Source organism: Engystomops pustulosus, chromosome 1 (assembly GCF_040894005.1).
Source record: "Engystomops pustulosus chromosome 1, aEngPut4.maternal, whole genome shotgun sequence".
In the NCBI taxonomy this organism is placed as follows: Eukaryota; Metazoa; Chordata; class Amphibia; order Anura; family Leptodactylidae; genus Engystomops; species Engystomops pustulosus.
The window spans coordinates 165697479-165718659 of NC_092411.1; the positions used below are offsets into that span (position 1 = coordinate 165697479).

The 21181-nt window shown below is 41.6% G+C and overlaps 1 protein-coding gene across 1 annotated transcript in view; it reads left to right on the forward strand.

Annotated features, from left to right (window-relative positions):
• The window catches only part of LOC140066215 (phospholipid-transporting ATPase IK-like), a 1118040-nt gene that overhangs the window by 1003879 nt on the left and 92980 nt on the right, over positions 1 to 21181 (forward strand). Inside the window, exon 28 of the mRNA XM_072113746.1 lies at positions 8798 to 8928. Within this exon, the coding sequence (XP_071969847.1) occupies positions 8798 to 8928 (131 nt within the window). The remainder of the gene's footprint in view (positions 1 to 8797; positions 8929 to 21181) is intronic.

Below are 21181 nucleotides of genomic sequence, written 5' to 3' on the forward strand. Positions count from 1 at the left end.
ATAAAAAGGGTTTTTAGACCTTTGTAGCTTTGAATCGGCCGATCTTTAGCGTCAGTATCTCACTAAATGCGATTCAAAGGCTTTGCCTTCTTCATCAGTAGCAAGAGGTATGCTACTGAGTATGCATACTGCGCATGGGAGTAGAGTAAGATACTAACACGATACTTGTCCCTGGAACGCAGGTGGTAAGTTGAATATACCTCCTTATGTAACTACTTACTCAATAGGAATCTACAACAATTGTATTATTGAATAAAAAAACTAGCATTTTCAGCGGTGAAAAGAAACTAAAATCTACATTATATACGGCACATGCTCATACAACAATGTTTTAACACAAGAGGAATACTTTATAGACTAACATAAATATCGAGGGTCGTAGGCGCATCCATGTGCCTCCGTGTGCCCCAGCTGCAGACTCAACTTTCCCGTCTCCAGCGGCGGTCCCCACGATGTCTGCGCTCCAGCGAGCGTGTTCCCATCTACAGAGCGTGCCGGCTCTGTAAGGTTTAGAGGGCCAGCGTGCTGATAATTGGTGCTGGCCAGCTGCCTGCCCTGTTAAATTCCAGCTCCTTCCCATGTTCCCTGCCGGATCTTCGTGCCTTCTGCCCTAGAGAAAGCTGTATTCCATGCTCTGTGCTGTTTTTGTGATTTCCTGTTGTGACCCTGGTTCCATTCCTGAGTACGCTTCTCCACTGCCTGCCTTAACCTATTGCTATGTCCCCGACTCTGATCCTGTGCTGCCTGTCTTGATCTCCTGCCTGTACAGGACCACGAGTTCGCCTTGGCCGCCAACATAGACAAAGTCCCAACTGTGGAACGATCTGGTGGAACCACGCCGCAACAATTCCAATCTGCTTTGTGGCGGCTCTGGGATTCTAGTCCCAGGTGTTAGCTTACATCATTGTCCGAGGTGGTACGGGGGATCCACTACCACTGATCCTGACATACAGTTGGTGCATATTGCTATTTTTTACAGTATCCAAAATCAAATAGCAATGAAGCAGCACTCGTTAAATAAAGTGAAGTGTATTTATTCCACCATAATGATGTGACGTTTCGTCTCTTCAATCAAGACATTCTCAAGCATAGTGAGGTAGCAGTCCGCCCATTTAAATAGTGGTGAGATAATCACCAACACATGTGTAACAAAAATGACATCGAATATATACATACATAAGATATCATAAAAATACAATGGGGCAGATTTATCAATCAGTCTGAAAGTCAGAATATTTCCAGTTGCCCATGGCAACCAATCACAGTTCAGCTTTCATTTTACCAGTGCTCATGAATATTTTAAAGGGGAGCTGTGATTGGTTTCCATGGGCAACTAGAAATATTCTGACTTTCAGACTGCTTGATAAATCTGCCCCATTGTATTTATAGTAGCAAGTGAATAAAGTGCAGTAAATACCAAATATACTAAATATGCAAAGTGAATAAAGCTGTGGTGTAAATCACGCGTCTCCGTGGTTACCACCGCAGCAGCATACTTGATAGCAGAGGAGAAATCCTCGCGTATACCTATGTGTCAAACAAAGTGCTCAAGTGCAAAATGAAAAAGCGGGGAATACAGAAATGTATAAATTATAATTATTATAAATTCATATAACTCAATACTATTTCAGCCTCGAAAGCTGTAAAAGTGTCCATCAAACATCATTGCGCAATCGAAGTTAATGCGCGCATGAGTAGAAAGAATAGAGAGCACATAGTAGCCATCTTGTTTATGGGAAACTCCTGAACTTGAGACTCCACGCAGCCTAGAACAAGTGAAGAACCGGGACGACCCAAACAGGACATAGAAGGACGTCACGGGAAGGTGCCAGGTACGGAAATCAACATGTTGCTGGACGGCTAGAGGAAATCCGGCCTGCTATAGGCCAGTCCGGGGTCGATGCTCCCTCATAAAGATCCACCAGCTCCAATATATCCCAATCGTCTCATCATCACCGTATTCCAGGGAAGTCCACAATGTCCAATAACATGTCAGATAAAAGCTGCAGGGTATAGAAATTAAAAAAAGTTTACACAGACGGCACCAATATATAGGCTACACAGACATGAATTTACATACTGTATATCCCCAACTCGATAAATAAATAGCAAAGACATAATAAATATACCGAAAACATCAGTCGCTGTACACAGTAAAAAGAAAAAGCTGGACAGAATCCTATTTAGCTTAAAGGGGTATTCTCATCAGGGCATTTACATGTAATTAAATTCATTTACCATATGTAAACATTTCTTCAATTGGATGTTAATAAAAAAAATGTTCCTGTGTGAAGATAATTTTCTATAAATGTAGTGATATGCTCCCTTAGAAACCAGATAGCTTCCTCGGATACAACCACGTCACATTCTGGCAGCGGTGGCCACACATGCGCTATTGAGCCCTGCCGGACCACCAGGATTCAGCAATCATTACCACAGGACGGCTGTGGGACATGCAGTTACTCCTGGACATTTCATATACAAAAACTTTTTGTTTCTTTGTGCAATCTCTCCAGTAGAGGTGGCCGTATCCGAAGAAGCTATCTCGTTTCTAAGGGACCAAATTACTACATTTATGAGAAATTATCTTCACACAGGAGCATTTTTTTTAATAACATCCAATTGAAGAAATGTTTATATATGGCAGATTAATGAAACTGAATGTGAGTGCCCAGATGAGAATACCCCTTTAAGGAGGCACAAATGAAATCATAGAAACACATTTACGGGAAGATCCCTATTAATCTATGGATCCATTGAACCTCCCTCCGTTTTAATAATATTTCTCTGTTCCCACCCAGTGTAAGCGGGGGAATCCTGTCTATGATAGTGAATCTGAGATCATCAAGTGTGTGGCCAGCTTCAACAAAATGGCTTGCAACAGGTAGATCAAGTTTGTTAGTACATATGCTGGATTTATGATTATTTAGATGTAATCTACATTCAGTTGTCGTTTCGCCAACATATAAAAGTTTACACGGCATTGGAGAACATAAATCACATAATCACTTTTACAGGTAAGTAAATAATTTTTCTTAAATGTTTTCCCAGTAATAGGATGGACAAACATGTCACCCTTCAATATTAATGCACAATTGTCACAGGCCATACATGGAAAGCAACCCTTACAAAATGTTTTATCCTTCTTTATGGCTACATCAGTTTTAACCAACATGATTTTTGTTTCTCCTATAGGAGATAAGTGGCGGTGATTGGAAGTCCTGTAAATCCTTAAAGAGTTTTTTTTAAAATACACCAGTTCCTGCAAATAATGGAGGCAATATGTTGACTATGTGGGGTGTATGTAGTCACCATCGGTATACGTGTACCTCTATTTCTCACTTGCTTATTAGAAAGTAAAGACATACGATCCTGTTTTTGTACTCTCTCAATGTGTTCACCTACAAGAGATTTGGGATCCCTTCTTTTAATAAACTTCCTACCAATTTTAAATAGCTCAGTGCATTGTGTGTCCTCATTGTCCACAATCCTTTTCACCCTCAGTAAATGCCTATAGGGTAAGGAGCGAAACATGCTCGGGGGTGTTGACCCTCATACTTGAGGTGTGTATTACAATCCGTCACCTTTACATGGAGATTGGTTTTTAAACCATTGTCTACTATATACACATTAGTGTCAAGGAATTGTAAATTAGAGTTCGAAACAACCATAGTAAATTTTATACATGGATCCACACTATTAAGAAAGTCTAGGAATCCAAAGAGGGGCGGTCCCCTAGCCAGATGGAGAAGACGTCGTCAATGTATCTCCACCACGTCAGTACTTGACTAAAGTGGTGGGACACATAGACGCACGTCTCCTCCAAATCGGCCATCACAATGTTGGCATAGGCACGGGCCACATTGGACCCCATTGTCATACCACCTAATTGTACGTAAAACTAATTGTTAAACCTGAAATAATTGCACATAAGAATCATTTCCAAAAGACCTAATACAAATTCTTTACCCTCATTAGTGTAATGAGATTTGGATAGGGCTTTGCCAACACTGGCCAAGCCACGATCATGGTTGATCGATGTGTAAAGACTAGTGACTTTGAACGACACCAGGAGGGCCCCTGTTCGAACATAAATGGAAGCAATCTTATTAAAAAAAAATCGGTGGTATCCCTAACAAATGATGTAGCACCTGAGGACCTTATCCAAAAAAAAAGGCTGTTGGACTAAATAAAGAATCACGCCCTGAAACTATGGGTCTGCCAGGTGGAGACGATAGACATTTATGTATTTTGGGCAAACAATACAGAAGTGGTGTTTTGGGAAACTTTGGAATAAGAAACTCATGTGAATCCTCGTCAATGAAATCTAATGCAAATGCATTATCCACAAATATTCTAAGTGTCTGTGTAGGATCTATGTCTACTTTTTTGTATACCGAGGTGTCTCCCAACTGTCCATAAATTTCATTCAATTACATGGAGCGGTCCATAACGACAATCTTCCCCCCCTTATAGTTTTATAGTGAGACTGTCGTTATGGACCAACCCCTCAAGAGATATTTGTGGATCATGCATTTGCATTAGATTTCATTGACAAGGATTTACATGAGTTTCTTATTCCTAAGTTTCCCAAAACACCACTTCTGTATTGTTTGCCTAAAATACATAAATGTCTGTCATCTCCACCTGGCAGACCGATAGTTTCGGGCATGATTCTTTATTTAGTCCTGCATCTATTTTTTGGGATAAAGTCCTCATGTCTTATGCGATAAATGCTACATCATTTGTTAGGGATACCACCGATTTTTTGAATAAGATTGCTTCCATTCATGTTTGAACAGGGGCCCTCCTGGTGTTGTTCGATGTCCCTAGTCATTATACATCGATCAACCGTGATCGTGGCTTGGCCAGTGTTGGCAAAGCCCTATCCAGTTCTCATTACACTAATGTGGGTAAAGAATTTGCATTAGGTCTTTTGGAAATGATTCTTACGTGCAATTATTTCAGGTTTAACAATGAGTTTTATGTACAGTTACGTGGTATGGCAATGGGGTCCAATGTGTCCCATGCCTATGCCAACACTTTGATGGCCGATTTGGTCATCTATGCGTCTATCTATGCGTCTATGTGTCCCACCACTTCAGTCAAGTACTGACGTGGTGGAGATACATTGACGACGTCTTCTCCATCTGGCTAGGGGACCCCCCCTCTTTGGATTTATTCCTGGACTTTCTTAATAGTGTGGATCCATGTATAAAATTTACTATGGTTGTTTCGAACTCTAATTTACACTAATGTGTATATAGTAGACAATGGTTTGACAACCAATCTAAATGTAAAGGCAACGGAGTCAACAACCCCCCCCCCCCCCCCCGCCGAGCATGTTACGCTCCTTACCCTATAGCCAGTTACTGAGGGTGAAAAGGATTGTGGACAATAAGAACACACAACACACTGAGCTATTTAAAATTGGTAGGAAGTTTATTAAAAGAGGGAATCCCTAATCGCTTGTAGGTGAACACATTGAGAGAGTACAAAACCTGGGTCGTATGTCTTTACTTTCTAATAAGCAAGTGAGAAATAGAGGTACACGTATACCGATGGTGGCTACATACACCCAACATAGTCAACATATTGCCTCATTATTTGCAGGAACTGGTGTATTTAAAAACATTCAATAAGGATGTACAGGACTTCCAATCACCGCCACTTATCTCCTATAGGAGAAACAAAAATCTTAGAGACATGTTGGTTAAAACTGATGTAGCCCTAAAGAAGGATAAAACATTTCATAAGGGTTGCTTTCAATGTATGGCCTTATGTGTTGGCGAGACGACAACTGAATGTAGCTTACGTCTAAATAATCATAAATCCAGCATACGTACTAACAAACTTGATCTACCTGTTGCAAGCCATTTTGTTGAAGCTGGCCACACACTTTATGATCTCAGATCCACAATCATAGACGGGATTCCCCCACTTACACTGGGTGGGAACAGAGAATTATTATTAAAACGGAGGGATGTTCAATGGATCCATAGATTAGGGTCCATTAGCTCCCATGGTCTTAATAGGGATCTTCCCCTAAATGTGTTTCTATGATTTGATTTGTGCCTCCTTAAGCTAAAAAGGATTCTTTCCAGCTTTTCGTTTTTTCTGTGTACAGTGACTGATGTTTTCGGTAAGAGATTTATTATGTCTTTGCTATTTGTTTATCAAGTTGGGGATATACAGTATATAAATTCATGTCTGTGGAGCCTATATTGGTGCTGTCTGTGTTAATTTTTTTATTTCTATACTCTGCAGCTTTTATGTGACATGTTATTGGACCTTGTGGACTTCCCTGGAATACGGTGATGATTAGACGATTGGGATATATTGGAGCTGGTGGATCCTTATGAGGGAGCATTGATCCGGGATGGGACCAACAGCAGGCGGGATTTCCTCTAGCTGTCTGGCAATATGTTGATTTCCGTACCTTGCACATTTTGCTTACCTTCGGCCACCTGGCACCTTGCCGTGATGTCCTTCTATGTCCCGTTTGGGTCGTCCAGGTTCTTCACTTGTTCTAGGCTGTGTGGAGTCTCAAGTTCGGGAGTTTCCCGTAAACAAGATGGCTACTATGTGCTCTCTATTCTCTCTACTCATGCGCACATTGGGGGTCATTTACTAAGGGCCCGATTCGCGTTTTCCCGACGTGTTACCCGAATATTTCCGATTTGCGCCGATTGTACCTGAATTGCCCCGGGTTTTTGGCGCACGCGATCGAATTGTGGCGCATCGGCGCCGGCATGCGCGCGACAGAAATCGGGGGGCGTGGCCGAACGAAAACCCGACGTATTCGGAAAAACCGCCGCATTTAAAAAAAAAATTGTGTCGCGGAAATTTCACTCACCTTCATCCTGGATAGGCCCGTGTATTTCGAGGCATTCCAGCGGACTTCAGCACAGCAGCGCCACCTGGTGGACGGCGGAGGAACTGCTTTGATGAATTCCGGCCGGACCCGAATCCAGTGCAGAGAACGCGCCGCTGGATCACGAACGGACCGGGTAAGTAAATCTGCCCCATTAACTTTGATTATGCAATGATGTTTGATGGACACTTTACAGCTTTTGGAGCTGAAATAGCATTGAGTTATATAAATCGCAATTTATAAATGTGTTTGTACATTTCTGTATTCCCTGCTTTTTCATTTTGCACTTGAGCACTTTGTTTGACACATAGGTATACACAAGGATTGCTCCTCTGCTATCAAGTTTGGCGCTGCGGTGTTAACCACGGAGACGCATGATTTACCCAGCAGCCTTATTCACTTTGCATATTTAGTATGTTTGGTATTTGCTGTACTTTATTTATGTGCTACTGTAAATATATTGTATTTTTATGATATTTTATGTATGTATATGTACGATTTTACACATGTGTTGGTGATTATCTCACCACTATTTAAATGGGCGGACTGCTCCCTCACTATGCCTGAGAATGTCTTGATTTAAGAGATGAAATGTTGCATCATTATGGTGGAATAAATACACTTCACTTTATTTAACGAGTGCTGCTTCATTGCTATTTGATTTTGGATTTGGGGGTCGCTGTCGGACTCTTTCGAAAAGACCTGCACCCGATTTCTTTCTACACGGTGCTGCTCCATACCTTTCCCCCTTTTTTTTTTTACAGTATCCTATGTACTTAGGATAAGCAGTATTGCACATTTGGCGATATCCCTTGATCCTTTGATGATGCCATACTAATTTTTTGTCTATTTTTAAAAAGAAAAAAACTAGACTAGAAATTTTTAAAATAGTGGTGCATATAAAAATTATGCCCAGATTAAATTAAATCAACTTTATGCAGAAAATGATTATCACTTGTTGTCAAGGAGATATTAATCGTGAATGTATAAGATTGGTTTAACTACAGGGTAATTACAAACTTTGTTTAAATATATGACAATTGGCATCTTCTGAAGTGAAAATCTCCAGGCAGCTTTTATGACATCCTGGAGCTTTTACAGCCTGATAACCTCTAAACTGAAGACTGGTCTGTTCAGACCCCAAAGGACATTTTGGTCTCCCCACCCCCTCTTCTGCAATAGGATTTTGAAACAAAAGACTGTTTAAATATTCCTGGACTCTCCTCCCTCATTAAAACTTTGCCCAATCCTGAATGACCCTCTGGACTAATTAATGAATGGGAGGTTCTGAAACCTGAACCAAACTGAGGAGAAATAAAACAATATGAAATACAGGAAATGGCGTTCACATTTTGGGGGCTGCTTGACAAGCTGAGTGTGTTTCTTATTTCTCCTACCTCCAGGGAATCAGGATTAACTTTAATTTGTAAGTTTCTGTTATTTTATAACTGTTTTGCCGTGTTGTGTGTCCTTTTATTTTGTAATTCTTTTGTTTTTAATATCTTTTTTATGCATTGACCAACTTTTTGTAATTAAAGATTTTCACTTTAATTTTGGTCCCTGTATGCTCTGCGAACTCATAGCCTTGTGAAGTATGGTTAGCTGTGTTACTGGTAAAGTGCTGAGTGTGCATGTCTAGTGGTATAACAAGGTGACTGCCTGAGAAGGAAGAGTTGATGTAGAGTGGGATACTTATTGGTCCCAGTATAAATGCAATAAGTGGTGGCAGCGAGTCTGGTGCTGGAGCTGTATGAGGTGTGATTTATGCTCAAATGTGTGTCCTGAGTGAAAGGTGAGCGCAAGGTTGAGTAAGCTAAATTAACCCGTACAGTTGCACCCCACGTCACGTGATGAGGTGGCGGCGTCCTCGCCGTGTCACTTGTTAATAAAATAACTTTTCCTTTTTTTTTTTTTTTTAACAAGGTGCAATGCTTAATTCCATAAGCAGCGGCTACATGTGGTTTCTGTTTCTTTTGGGGACAGTTCTGAGTGTTATGCCCTCTCTATTTTGTCGCTTATGGAGCATACTATCAAGTCCTGTTGAGAAACAAATGGTAAGTCTTTTCTATGCATAAAGTATAAAGTTAATCTTAAAAATTAAATCTTCTCTCCTACTTTAACATACATTTATATGTGATAATGGGAGACTGTAACTTTCCAAAAATAAATTGGGGTCAGGGCTCGTCTTCATCTTCATCTGTGAAGGGGAGACATTTTATGTACATTCTTCAGGATAATTTTATGGTGCAGCTTGTAGAAGATCCCACAAGAGGTGACGCATTGTTGGATCTTGTGATTTCTAACAATGAGGAGATTGTCCAAAATGTCAGTATCTGGAAACCCCTTGGGAACAGCGATCATAATATAATTATTTTCCTCTTAAACTTTAAAAAGCAGAAACAGGTGGGAAAATCGGAGAAAAAGAGGGCATTTAAAAAATATAAATCTGACAGGTCACTTGAGGCTTTCAATACTTACAAAAAACTTACCAAAATCGGTAAAAAGGAAATCAAATCAGCCAAAATACAAAATGAAAGACAGGTGGCTAAAGATAGCAAAACAAATCCCAAGAAATTTTTTAGGTATATCAATGCAAAAAAAAAATGGGTCAGAACAGGTTGGACCCCTTTATTCTGAAAATGGGGCATTGGTGACTGGAGACCAAGAGAAGGCGGAGATACTTAATAGGTTTTTTTAGCTCTGTTTATACAATAGAAGAGAGAACTTCTGACTTGGGTGGTGCCAGTGCGGGTCATTCACCCTGTAATATAGTAGACTGGCTGAATGTAGACATGATCCAATCTAAGCTTAATAAAATCAATGTGTACAAAGCTCCTGGACCAGATGGGTTACACCCCAGAATTCTTAAAGAACTCAGTTCTGTTATTGCTGTACCGCTGTCTAAAATCTTCAGGGATTCCGTAATGTCTGGTGTGGTGTCAAGTGACTGGCGCAAGGCAAATGTGGTGCCAATATATAAAAAGGGCTCTAGAATTTCGCCAGGCCTGTAAGTTTAACTTCCATTGTGGGGAAAGTATTGGAAGGGTTAGTAAAAGACTACATACTGGAGTATGTGACATCAAATAGAAAAATAAGTGACAGCCAGCATGGGTTTACTAAGAATAGAAGTTGTCAAACTAACCTCATCTGCTTCTATGAAGAGGTGAGCAGGTGCCTGGATGGAGGAGCAGCTGTGGATATTGTGTTCTTGGACTTTGCAAAGGCATTTGACACTGTCCCTCATAGACACCTGATGGGTAAAATTAGGGCTATTGGCTTGGCAGAAATCATTTGCAATTGGATTGAAAACTGGCTGAAGGATCGTATCCAGAGAGTTGTGGTCAATGATTCCTACTCGGAATGGTTACCAGTTATGAGTGGTGTACCTAAGGGTTCTGTGCTTGGCCCACTACTATTTAATATATTTATTAATGATATAGAGGTAGGAATTAATAGCACTGTGTCTATTTTTGCAGATGACACCAAACTGTGTAGTGTAATACAGTCTATGGAGAATGTTCATAGGCTGCAGGGTGACTTGGACAAACTGAATGTTTGGTCATCCACTTGGAAAATGAAATTTAATATGGATAAATGTAAGGTTATGCACCTGGGGGCCAATAATCCAAAGGCAAAATATGTCCTTGGGGGAGTAAATCTGGGAGAGTCCCTTGTTGAGAAGGACCTGGGAGTACTAGTAGATCATAAATTGAATAACAGCATGCAATGTCAATCAGCTGCCTCTAAAGCTAGTAGGATCTTGTCATGTGTCAAAAGTGGTATGGACTCTCGTGATAGGGATGTAATTTGATAATATGATAATATATGACTATACAAGGCACTGGTTCGGCCACACCTGGAATATGCTGTCCAGTTCTGGGCACCGGTCCATAAAAAGGATGCCCTGGAGCTGGAGAGGGTTCAACGTAGAGCCACAAAAATGATAAGGGGTATGGAGGGTCTTAGTTATAAGGAAAGATTAAAACAACTAGATTTATTTAGTCTGGAAAAGAGACGACTACGAGGGGACATGATTAATTTATATAAATATATGAATGGTCCATACAAAAAATATGGTGGTAACTTGTTTCAGATTAAATCAAATCAAAAGACGAGGGGGCACTGTCTCCGTTTGGAGAAATCAAGGTTTAATCACCGGAGTCGACAGGGCTTTTTTACTATGAGAACTGTCAATCTGTGTAATAGCCTGCCTCAGGCGCTGGTCACAGCAGGGACAGCGGAGAGCTTCAAGAAGGGTCTAGATGCCTTTTTACACCTAAATAACATTGATTGTTACGCTATATAGAATTGTTTCCCCTAAATCCCTTCCTCATCCAATCCCTTCCCTTTCTTGGTTGAACTTGATGGACAAGTGTCTTTTTTCAACCGTATAAACTATGAAACTATGAAATGTTAAAATATGTAAAAAGAAATATGCCGATGTATATTATTTTTGACAAGCGCTGCACCAGGTGCAACTAGAATACTGTAAATATATACAATAATAATATAGTTTTGTAATCCATAATTTTTAGACCCAAAGTACTAGGACTAACTGATGAGCAAAAGAGTAAAAATGTTTACAACGTTTGAACGTAATACTCTATATAATTTCCAAATTCATAAGTAAATGAGCTGAGGGTTTTTCCACAGCTTGTGAATTGAAGGAAACCAGTGATCCAGTGCATATTCAGTTTTAGAGCTCGTCCTTTTTTTTCACTGACAACATCAGTGGAAAAAACTGAAGTGTGAAAAAAGAAGTTAAGTGTGCATAAGCCAAAATAAATGCTTCAGTAAGGCTTCAGTGAAAACACTGTAGCATGGATGTCAAATAAGACTGACATGAAAAAAACCTAACCTGCAGTGAGTTTTTAATGTTTGCCTTTAGGCTTTGTAGCAATTTAACATAAAATTAGAAAGTACATAAAAAGTTCAGTTCTGCAGTCTGTAAGAGTATCAACTACTAGACAAAAATGCTGTTTTTGCTTTATTTAATTGTTAAATTTAAGGCAATTTGAAAAGCGATAATTTCACATAAAAATGCTCAGAAAAAAATTAAATTGCAGCTTTAAAAACCTCCATCTGTCCTTTCACAAATTTGTTTGGCATTTATTCAGATGAAATTGCTGATCTATAAAAAAAAACATCAAAACTGTATTTAAAAAAGGGCACGTGATTTTTTTTTAAAAACACAATAAAAATTATTCACCCTCTGAATATACCTTTAGACCAGCTGCATAAAAATGTGCTTGATTCATGGAATGGGGTCAGTGTGCTGGTCAAATTCCACCAATCAAGCACATTGCAGACTAAGGGCAGTAGCAGACATGAGGACAGGAGCAGCTGCTATTCCTCCGTCAGGCAGGGACTCCTTTTCTTTACACTGTGCTCAGTCCAAGAAATTCAACCAATTCAGTTTTCACAGACAAAGCATGTATGTTTGCAGCCAACTGTAGGTAAAGAGCACAACGGGCAAGTTCACAGGTGGAGGTTAGTGAGGGTCTACAGTACTCCAGACACAGGTATAAGTAGAATGTAGTAACTTACAGTTGACGATCTTCAGATTCATTGGACTTGAATAGCTGGAGGCGAATGCAGTGACTTAACTACTGCCGTAGCTGCCATAGCGGTCTGTGTCCCTACTGCACTACTAGGCCTATTAAAAGTATTGGTCACGATTCCCTTACATAATCTTCAGCAGATTTACCGTATATTCCGGTGTATAAGACGACCTGCTGTATAAGACGACCCCCCTACTTTCCTGTTAAAATATAGAGTTTAAGATATATTCGCCGTATAAGACTACCCCTTTTCCAACGCATACAAAACACCGGTAAAAAAATTTTAAAAAACAGATTTGAATTTAACATGGTCCTTTTTTAATTTAAATTCTTATGACATGCAGGTATATAGCAGGAAAACTGTCGCTCATAAACATAAGGCATACAACAACAACATTACCATCGTCCATTTTACTGTAAATGTTACCATACTGTACCTTAAATTTTTATTTTATTAAATATTCCATGCCATGTACTCAGAAGCGGGAAAAAAATTCCAAATGCAATGAAAATGGTTAAAAAACACATTTGCGCCATTTTCTTGTGGGCTTGGATATTATGTCTTTCACTGACCGCCCCAAATGACATGTCTACTTTATTCTTTGGGTCGGTACGATTAAGGGGATACACAATTTGTATAGGTTTTATAATGTTTTCATACATTTACAAAAATGAAAACCTCCTATACAAAAATAATTTTTTTGATTTTGCCAACTTCTGGCGCTAATAACTTTTTTATACTTTGGTGTACGGAGCTGTGGGTGGTGTCATTTTTTGCGAAATTTTATAATATTTTCAATGATATCATTTTTAGGACTGTTCGACCTTTTGATCACTTTTTATAGATTTTTTTATATTTTTCAAAATTGCAAAAAAGTGCCATTTTCGACTTTGGGCGCTATTTTCCGTTACGGCGTTAAACGCATTGAAAAACCGTTATCATATTTTGATAGATCGGGCATTTTCGGACGTGTCGATACCTGATGTGTTTATGATTTTTAGTGTTTATTTATATTTATGTCAGTTCTAGGGAAAGGGGGGTGATTTGAAATTTTAGGTTTTTTTATTATAATTTTTTTTTTTAACTTTTTTTAATTTTTATTTTTACTATTTTTCAGACTCCCTAGGGTACTTTAACCCTAGGTTGTCTGTACGATCCTATCATATACTGCCATACTATAGTATGGCACTATATGGGGATTTTCCTCCTCATTCATTACAATGTGCTATCAGGGGTTAAAACGAAATAGCCTCGGGTCTTCGGAAGACCTTAGTCTACCATGGAGACGGATCGCGTCGCTATCTTTTTGATAGCATGCGTCGCTATCTTTTTGAGGCTGCCGGCATCTTTGCCGGCAGCCATCGCTGTGAAAACACCCGCGATCGGTGCTAGCACCGATCGCGGGTGTTACCGGTAAGCCTTTGCTGCAATATGCAGCAAAGACTTACCGGCTATGGAGAGGGCTCAGCCCGTGAGCCCTCTCCATGCAGCGCGACCCGACCCGTGAATACACGGCGGGCGGTCGCGATTACCAGCGTATAAGATGACCCCAGACTAGACAGAAGATTTTTCTGTCTTCAAAAGTCGTCTTATATGCCGGAATATACAGTAATACTGGCTATGGAGACATAACGTGTTGGGTATTTTATATCAGGATGCTACTGGCAACAGGTACAGTCCAATCCTATATTACACTACTGTGGATGGGCCTACAAAGTTTGGCTCACTGTAAGAACTCATTTTAGGACATTTGTACTCACGGAGGTTACTGGCACGGCTCCCTATTGCAGGGTGTACAGTGATAGATGTAGGTTTCCTTAGGCATATGGCACTCACGCTGGCTGGCGCTTACAGGCGCTGAGTGGAGCAGGCTATATGAGGTTATAGATGAGGACGCTCTCCTGGCATGGAATGTAAGCAGCTTGATGCATTCTGAGGTAATTCTTTCACAGTGATCAGGGAATTGGAAGCTGGGACCTAGGCTGAATGTGAAGAGCAGCCTAAATAGATGTATATTCAAAATCTTGACTGAAAGTCATCAAGTCATAACTGGCTCCTCCCTCTGGTTCACAGGTGTTAGAGATTTTTATCTGGGGCTTAAACCGCCCTTACTTCATGTTGTATGGTGACTTTCAAATTAACCCTTTCATGGCTCCCAGTACCGGGATGAGAGAACAAACCCAAGACTCAGACACGGTCTTCAGCTGCACTCAAATCACACTGTTTATTTCAAAACTGCAGTTGTGTATATAAAAACAGAAAAAACTGCGTGACAAGGAGATAGAATACTGCAATGCTATTGGCCATAATGAATTTTACCAGGACATTCTCCGAAAAGGTTAACTATTTCTTCTCAGACCTTGTTTATACTAATTTCCCTGAGAAGAAGACTCGGGCACGTCAAAACCGGAGATAAGCAGGTGCTAGAACCAAAATATATAATATATAATAGTGAAGGACAGACTGGCTTCTCATTAAATGTCAAGGGAATTAGCTGGCAGGCAAGCAAACAGGTTACATAAAAATGAACAACAACCAAAAAAGAGAAGGGAGCCTCATTAAATATTATGTCACTACAACTCTCAACCAAATATAATCAACAACCCAAAAGAGAGTCGAAAAATAGGGGTGTAGCCTATTGGCCTCCTGGGGACCCCCATTGTACCTATCATCATGCTTACGGGTAAGGACTAAAATTGACTTTGTGCACAATGGGAGCCGGAAGGTACCTCCGGTCCCCCACCTCACATAGGACCCTACCAAGGAATTATTCCTTTATTTATGTTCCCGTCTGCATCATTTACCATATATTAGACTTCTTTGTCTTTATACTACCATTTACCTTTAGGTTCTGGGGTGTCTGCAGGGCGCTTATGGTTTTCGTGGTTGCCCCATTTTCCATCAGGGGCTTATTTCTTTCCCTATTATGTGATTATTATTTTTCTGCATATTGTGCATTATATTTATAATAAAAGATATTATTAATTTTATCTTTGATGTTTTTTTTCGACTCTCTTTTGGGTTGTTGTACATAAAAATGAAGTTTGAATCATGACATTAGCTGGACAGTGCTTTACCCCCGGCATGACCCCCGGCTAGGACCTAAAATGGATGATTTTCGGTTCTCTTGGTCCAAGATGGCCGCTGTAGAGGAATATATAATTAACACAGGTATGACGTGGGAGACTCCTCCCTCAGAAGATTCTAGAGGCTTCACAGGCAGCCTGTCTGAGGCAATGTCATGTGACCACAACTCTTACACATATACAATTATGCCAGTAGGTGGCAGCATAGTGCAAACATTAACTGAATCACTCAACCTCAACCACCCAACAACTATATTAACCAGTAGCTGGGATGAGGTAATGGGACACTACACATTCCGTATGTATACACATTGGGGGTCATTTACTAAGGGCCCGGTTTGCGTTTTCCCGACGTGTTACCCGAATATTTCCGATTTGCGCTGATTTCGGAGGGCGTGGCCGAACGAAAACCCGACGGATTCTGAAAAACCGCCGCATTTAAAAAATAAAATCTGTCGCGGAGCTTGCACTTACCTTCACTCAGCCCGGCTCGGTTAACTCCAGTGCATTCCGATGCTTTTCAGCACAGCAGCGCCACCTGGTGGACGGCGGAGGAACTACCTTAATGAATCCCGGCCGGACCCGAATCCACCGCAGAGAACGCGCCGCTGGATCGCGAATGGACCGGGTAAGTAAATCTGCCCCATTATGTGTGTATATGGTGTGTTTATACTGCATTTATGTGTATATCAAGTGAGAGTGTATATAGTATGCATAAATATATATGCATATTATATGTAAATAATGGGGAAGAGTTATTAAGCTATCTGAAACTCAGAATATTTCTAGTTGCCCATGGCAACCAATCACAGCTCTCCTTTAAAATGAAAAAGTTGAGCTTTGATTGGTCGCCATGAGCAAGTAGAAATATTCGGACTTTCAGAAAACTTGAAATCTGCACTAATGTGTATACTATACAGTATGTGTGCAGATTTGATGAGTATATACTGTGTGAGTTTGTATAATCTCTATGTATTAGTGCATAAATCTGTGTAGGTATAAGTGTATACATGTATGTATGTGGGTGAGAGTATATGAGTGTAGAACTTTATGTGTGTGTGTATAAGTATATAAATGTGTGTACATATGAGTGTATAAATGTGTGTAATTGTATAAACATGTCTGTATAAGGGTACATTCACATGAACGTATAGGAGGCATTTATCCGGTCACAAACATCCCCCATAGGCGTCTTGGGATCTTGGGTGCAGTAAGGTGAGCACAACAAGGGCTCACAGTTCTGAGCGGTGGCTCTATTTTCTATGGAGATTGGAGGGGTGAGCAACGATCACCTCTCCTCTTTTCTAGTGCGCCCGTACACACATTCATGTGAATGCAGCCTAAATATGTGTGTGTGTATATATATACACTCACCGGCCACTTTATTAGGTACACCTGTCCAACTGCTTGTTAACACTTAATTTCTAATCAGCCAATCACATGGCGGCAACTCAGTGCATTTAGGCATGTAGACATGGTCAAGACAATCTCCTGCAGTTCAAACCGAGCATCAGTATGGGGAAGAAAGGGGATTTGAGTGCCTTTGAACGTGGCATGGTTGTTGGTGCCAGAAGGGCTGGTCTGAGTATTTCAGAAACTGCTGATCTACTGAGATTTTCAAGCACAACCATCTCTAGGGTTTACAGAGAATGGTCCGAAAAAGAAGAAACAGGTCAGAGGAGAATGGGCAGAGGAGAATGGTTCGAGCTGATAGAAATTCAACAGTGACTCAAATCGCCACCCGTTACAACCAAGGTAGGCAGAAGAGCATTTCTGAACGCACAGTACGTTGAACTTTGAGGCAGATGGGCTACAGCAGCAGAAGACCACACCGGGTGCCACTCCTTTCAGCTAAGAACAGGAAACTGAGGCTACAATTTGCACAAGCTCATCGAAATTGGACAGTAGAAGATTGGAAAAACGTTGCCTGGTCTGATGAGTCTCGATTTCTGCTGCGACATTCGGATGGTAGGGTCAGAATTTGGCGTCAACAACATGAAAGCATGGATCCATCCTGCCTTGTATCAACGGTTCAGGCTGGTGGTGGTGGTGTCATGGTGTGGGGAATATTTTCTTGGCACTCTTTGGGCCCCTTGGTACCAATTGAGCATCGTTGCAATGCCACAGCCTACCTTAGTATTGTTGCTGACCATGTCCATCCCTTTATGACCACAATGTACCCAACATCTCATGGCTACTTTCAGCAGGATAATGCGCCATGTCATAAAGCTGGAATCATCTCAGACTGGTTTCTTGAACATGACAATGAGTTCACTGTACTCAAATGGCCTCCACAGTCACCAGATCTCAATCCAATAGAGCATCTTTGGGATGTGGTGGAACGGAAGATTCGCATCATGGATGTGCAGCCGACAAATCTGCGGCAACTGTGTGATGCCATCATGTCAATGTGGACCAAAATCTCTGAGGAATGCTTCCAGCACAGTATATAGTAGGAACAAACAAACAACCTAGAGTTAAAGAGAACCCGTCAGGCAAATTAACTCCCTAAACTAAATATAAAGGCGGTCCCCTACTTAAGAACACTCGACTTACATACGACCCCTAGTTACAAACGGACCTCTGGATATTGGTAATTTATTGTACTTTAGTCCTAGGCTACAATAACAGTTATTAAATGTGTCTGTAATTAATCTTTAGTGTTGATATTGATTCTTATGACAACCCAACATTTTTAAAATCCTATTGTCACAGAGACAAAAAAAGTTCTGTGGGATTACATTGATAAAATATACAGTTCCAACTTACATACAAATTCAACTTAAGAGCAAACCTACAGAACCTATCTTGTATGTAACCCGGGGACTGCCTGTATTTTCATAAACTGCCATTGAAAAGCATTGCCCCTATCCCTTCATTGTCCCTCTACATGCCTGTAAACTTAAGCAATGAGGTCCTAAAGCTGTATGCAAATGCCCTGTGAGATGTCCAATGAGTCATTATCATATTCAAGCTGTCCACCTTATTCATGAGTGGGAGGCACAGCCACACCCCCCAGTGCTTGACTGACAGCCCGTATAATGGTGTGAGGTATAATGGTGTAATGGCTCCTCTATGTGCTTCCTGGTGCTGGCACCCCCTGCAGCCTGTGTGTGTGTATAGGAAAGATACAACAGCTCCAGGCAGCCATGTTATAGCAGAACATGTCAGGTACATGTTGATGTCTGTGTCTCTGTGTATTAGGAGGGGGAGCATGTAAGCAGATAAAGCACAGACACTAGCAATGCTTTACTACACATTATATACAACAAACAATGGACCTTATTGTCATGGCAGGGATTAGACTCAGAGGAAATATTTTACAAAACTGCCTTTGGGCAGTCAAGATTATCCCATATGCGGACAAATGAAAAAATAAAGTAAAACTTCACTTTTATTAGGGATTCTTAAAAAAGATTGCACTATATTACAAGCTATTGTGGCACAAACCACTAGATGCACAGGACAAACAGTGGATTAAAAGCACAGTGTGAACTGGGTCATAGGTAGTTTGCAGGTGGTCAGTGGTATGAAATGTGAGATAGTGGGCACCAGGGCCGCATCTGCCATGAGGCGAGATGAAAATCTCGCCTCAGGCAGCAGATATCTGAGCCTCAGGGGGGGCGGCGGCAGCAAACAGGTGAGAGTCTGTTCGCTTTGTCATACAGTTGCAAGTGTTGCTGCCAGCAGCCCAATGGTGGCACTGCATTCACTGTTAGCGTGCGCCTACGCTGGATCACCCGCGCCCATCCACACTTCCTGTCAGCTGCGGAAGTGGTGTGAAATGGGAGAGGAGAGGAGCTGTGCAGTGGGTACTGGAGAGGATCGGAGAGGAGCTGTAAAGAAATGAGGGGTGGAGCGAAGGCGGAAGAGGTCCGGAGCAGAGAGAAGTGAGGATGAAGGGAGCAGAGAGGAGGAAAGAGGAGCGCTGCAGAGAGGAGCAGAGTGGAGAGAGGAAGAACGGAGCAGAGAGGAGAAGAGGAGCGCTGCAGAGAGGAGCAGAGTGGAGAGAGGAAGAACGGAGCAGAGAGGAGAAGAGGAGCGCTGCAGAGAGGAGCAGAGTGGAGAGAGGAAGAACGGAGCAGAGAGGAGAAGAGGAGCACTGCAAAGAGGAGCAGAGTGGAGAAAGAAGGAATGGAGCAGAGAGGAGGAAAGAGGAGCGCTGCAGAGTGGAGAGAGAAGGAACGAAGCAGAGGAGCAGAGCAGAGTGAAGTAGAACGGAGCAGAGAGGAGCAGCACAGAGAGGACTGCAGACGAGCTCTGCAGATAGGAGCAGAGAGGAGCGAGTCATAAGTGTGGTAAGGTACTTCAGCACAGTCCATCTACCTGCACCCCAATATACAAGCATCAGGGCCAGTGCACCAACAAGTGAGGGTTAACAAAGTAGGCACCTTCAGTGGGGCAGACACAGCCCCTGCTGCTTTGTTAACCCTTAAAATGCTAGCAGAGATTGTGATAATGCCTCTGCATACTCTATGAAAAAAGTCTCACACCTAGACTTTTCCCAACCCAGGAGGAGCACTGTGCCCCAGTTACAGAGCAATCCTGCTGTTACAGGATAGATATGTCCAGAGACCAAGTTCCAGAGTGACTGGAGCTCTATGAGCCTCACTAGTGTTGTAGTGATGTGCAGGGTCCTAGCTCCTGCTCTCTGACTCCTATCTGTGGGGGCAGGGTGCACAGAGCTGGGTCTGCTACTCACTGCAGTCTGCCTCTGCCAGCCGACTCCATGTCATGAAGGACGAGGCTGCAGGGAGGAGGAGGTGAGCACCAGAGACCTGTGACACCACTGAGCAGAGGTTAGAAGCTGTCACTGAAGACTATAAATTACAAGACCCTTACATAGACACAGAGCCCAGTACACACTTTGCTGATCAACCTTGCGGCTCATTTCCCCTGGATGGCTGTAATCTGTCTGAATATAACTTCTTCCAGTTTTCTGTACATCTGACATTACCTATAGCAAGTTGATCAATAACATGTGCTGGGATAGCTATCAAAGGTGACAGTAGTGAGCATGTATAAGAGGTGCTGCAGGTGCTTGTGAGGGATACAGTATATATAAGAAATATAAGGCTGCATTCACACATGGCTTTACGGCAAATCTCAGTGGGCGTTACTTGACCCAACCACATGCGTTTCCATTCAAGCGCATGCAATCAGTTACGAGCACCTGCTGTTTTTTTATTATTTAAGTTGAAGACACTTGGTGCTGGCGGCCATTTTATCTAGCGTCTTTATGTGACATTATACTGTGAATGTGGTGTTTTTAGGGATGCAGTTTGAGATGTCCTGCCCAGAGCTGAAGACGTCTTGTGTTGAATTTTGCTGAGAGAAGTCACAGCGAGAGAAATTATCAAAATTGTGTTACTGATGGAGAAGAATTTTCATCTGTAAGGTGCCACCAAGATGAAGACCACGACAGATCAGAGTTAGAAGGTCGGAGCTACTGATTTATACAGTAAGTGTTGTCTTTATCTGCCTGATGGCAGCCTTGGTGTGCAATACATTTTTTGGCACTATGTAGAAATGTAAGGGTATATATTGTAGAAAGGCACAAGGTGTTGTGGTGGATGGTAGATACGTGTCACCGTGGTGCCTGGCCTCGGTGACGTAAAAACCAGTATTGCTGGTGTCAGCAGCGTTCGGCCACTGACAC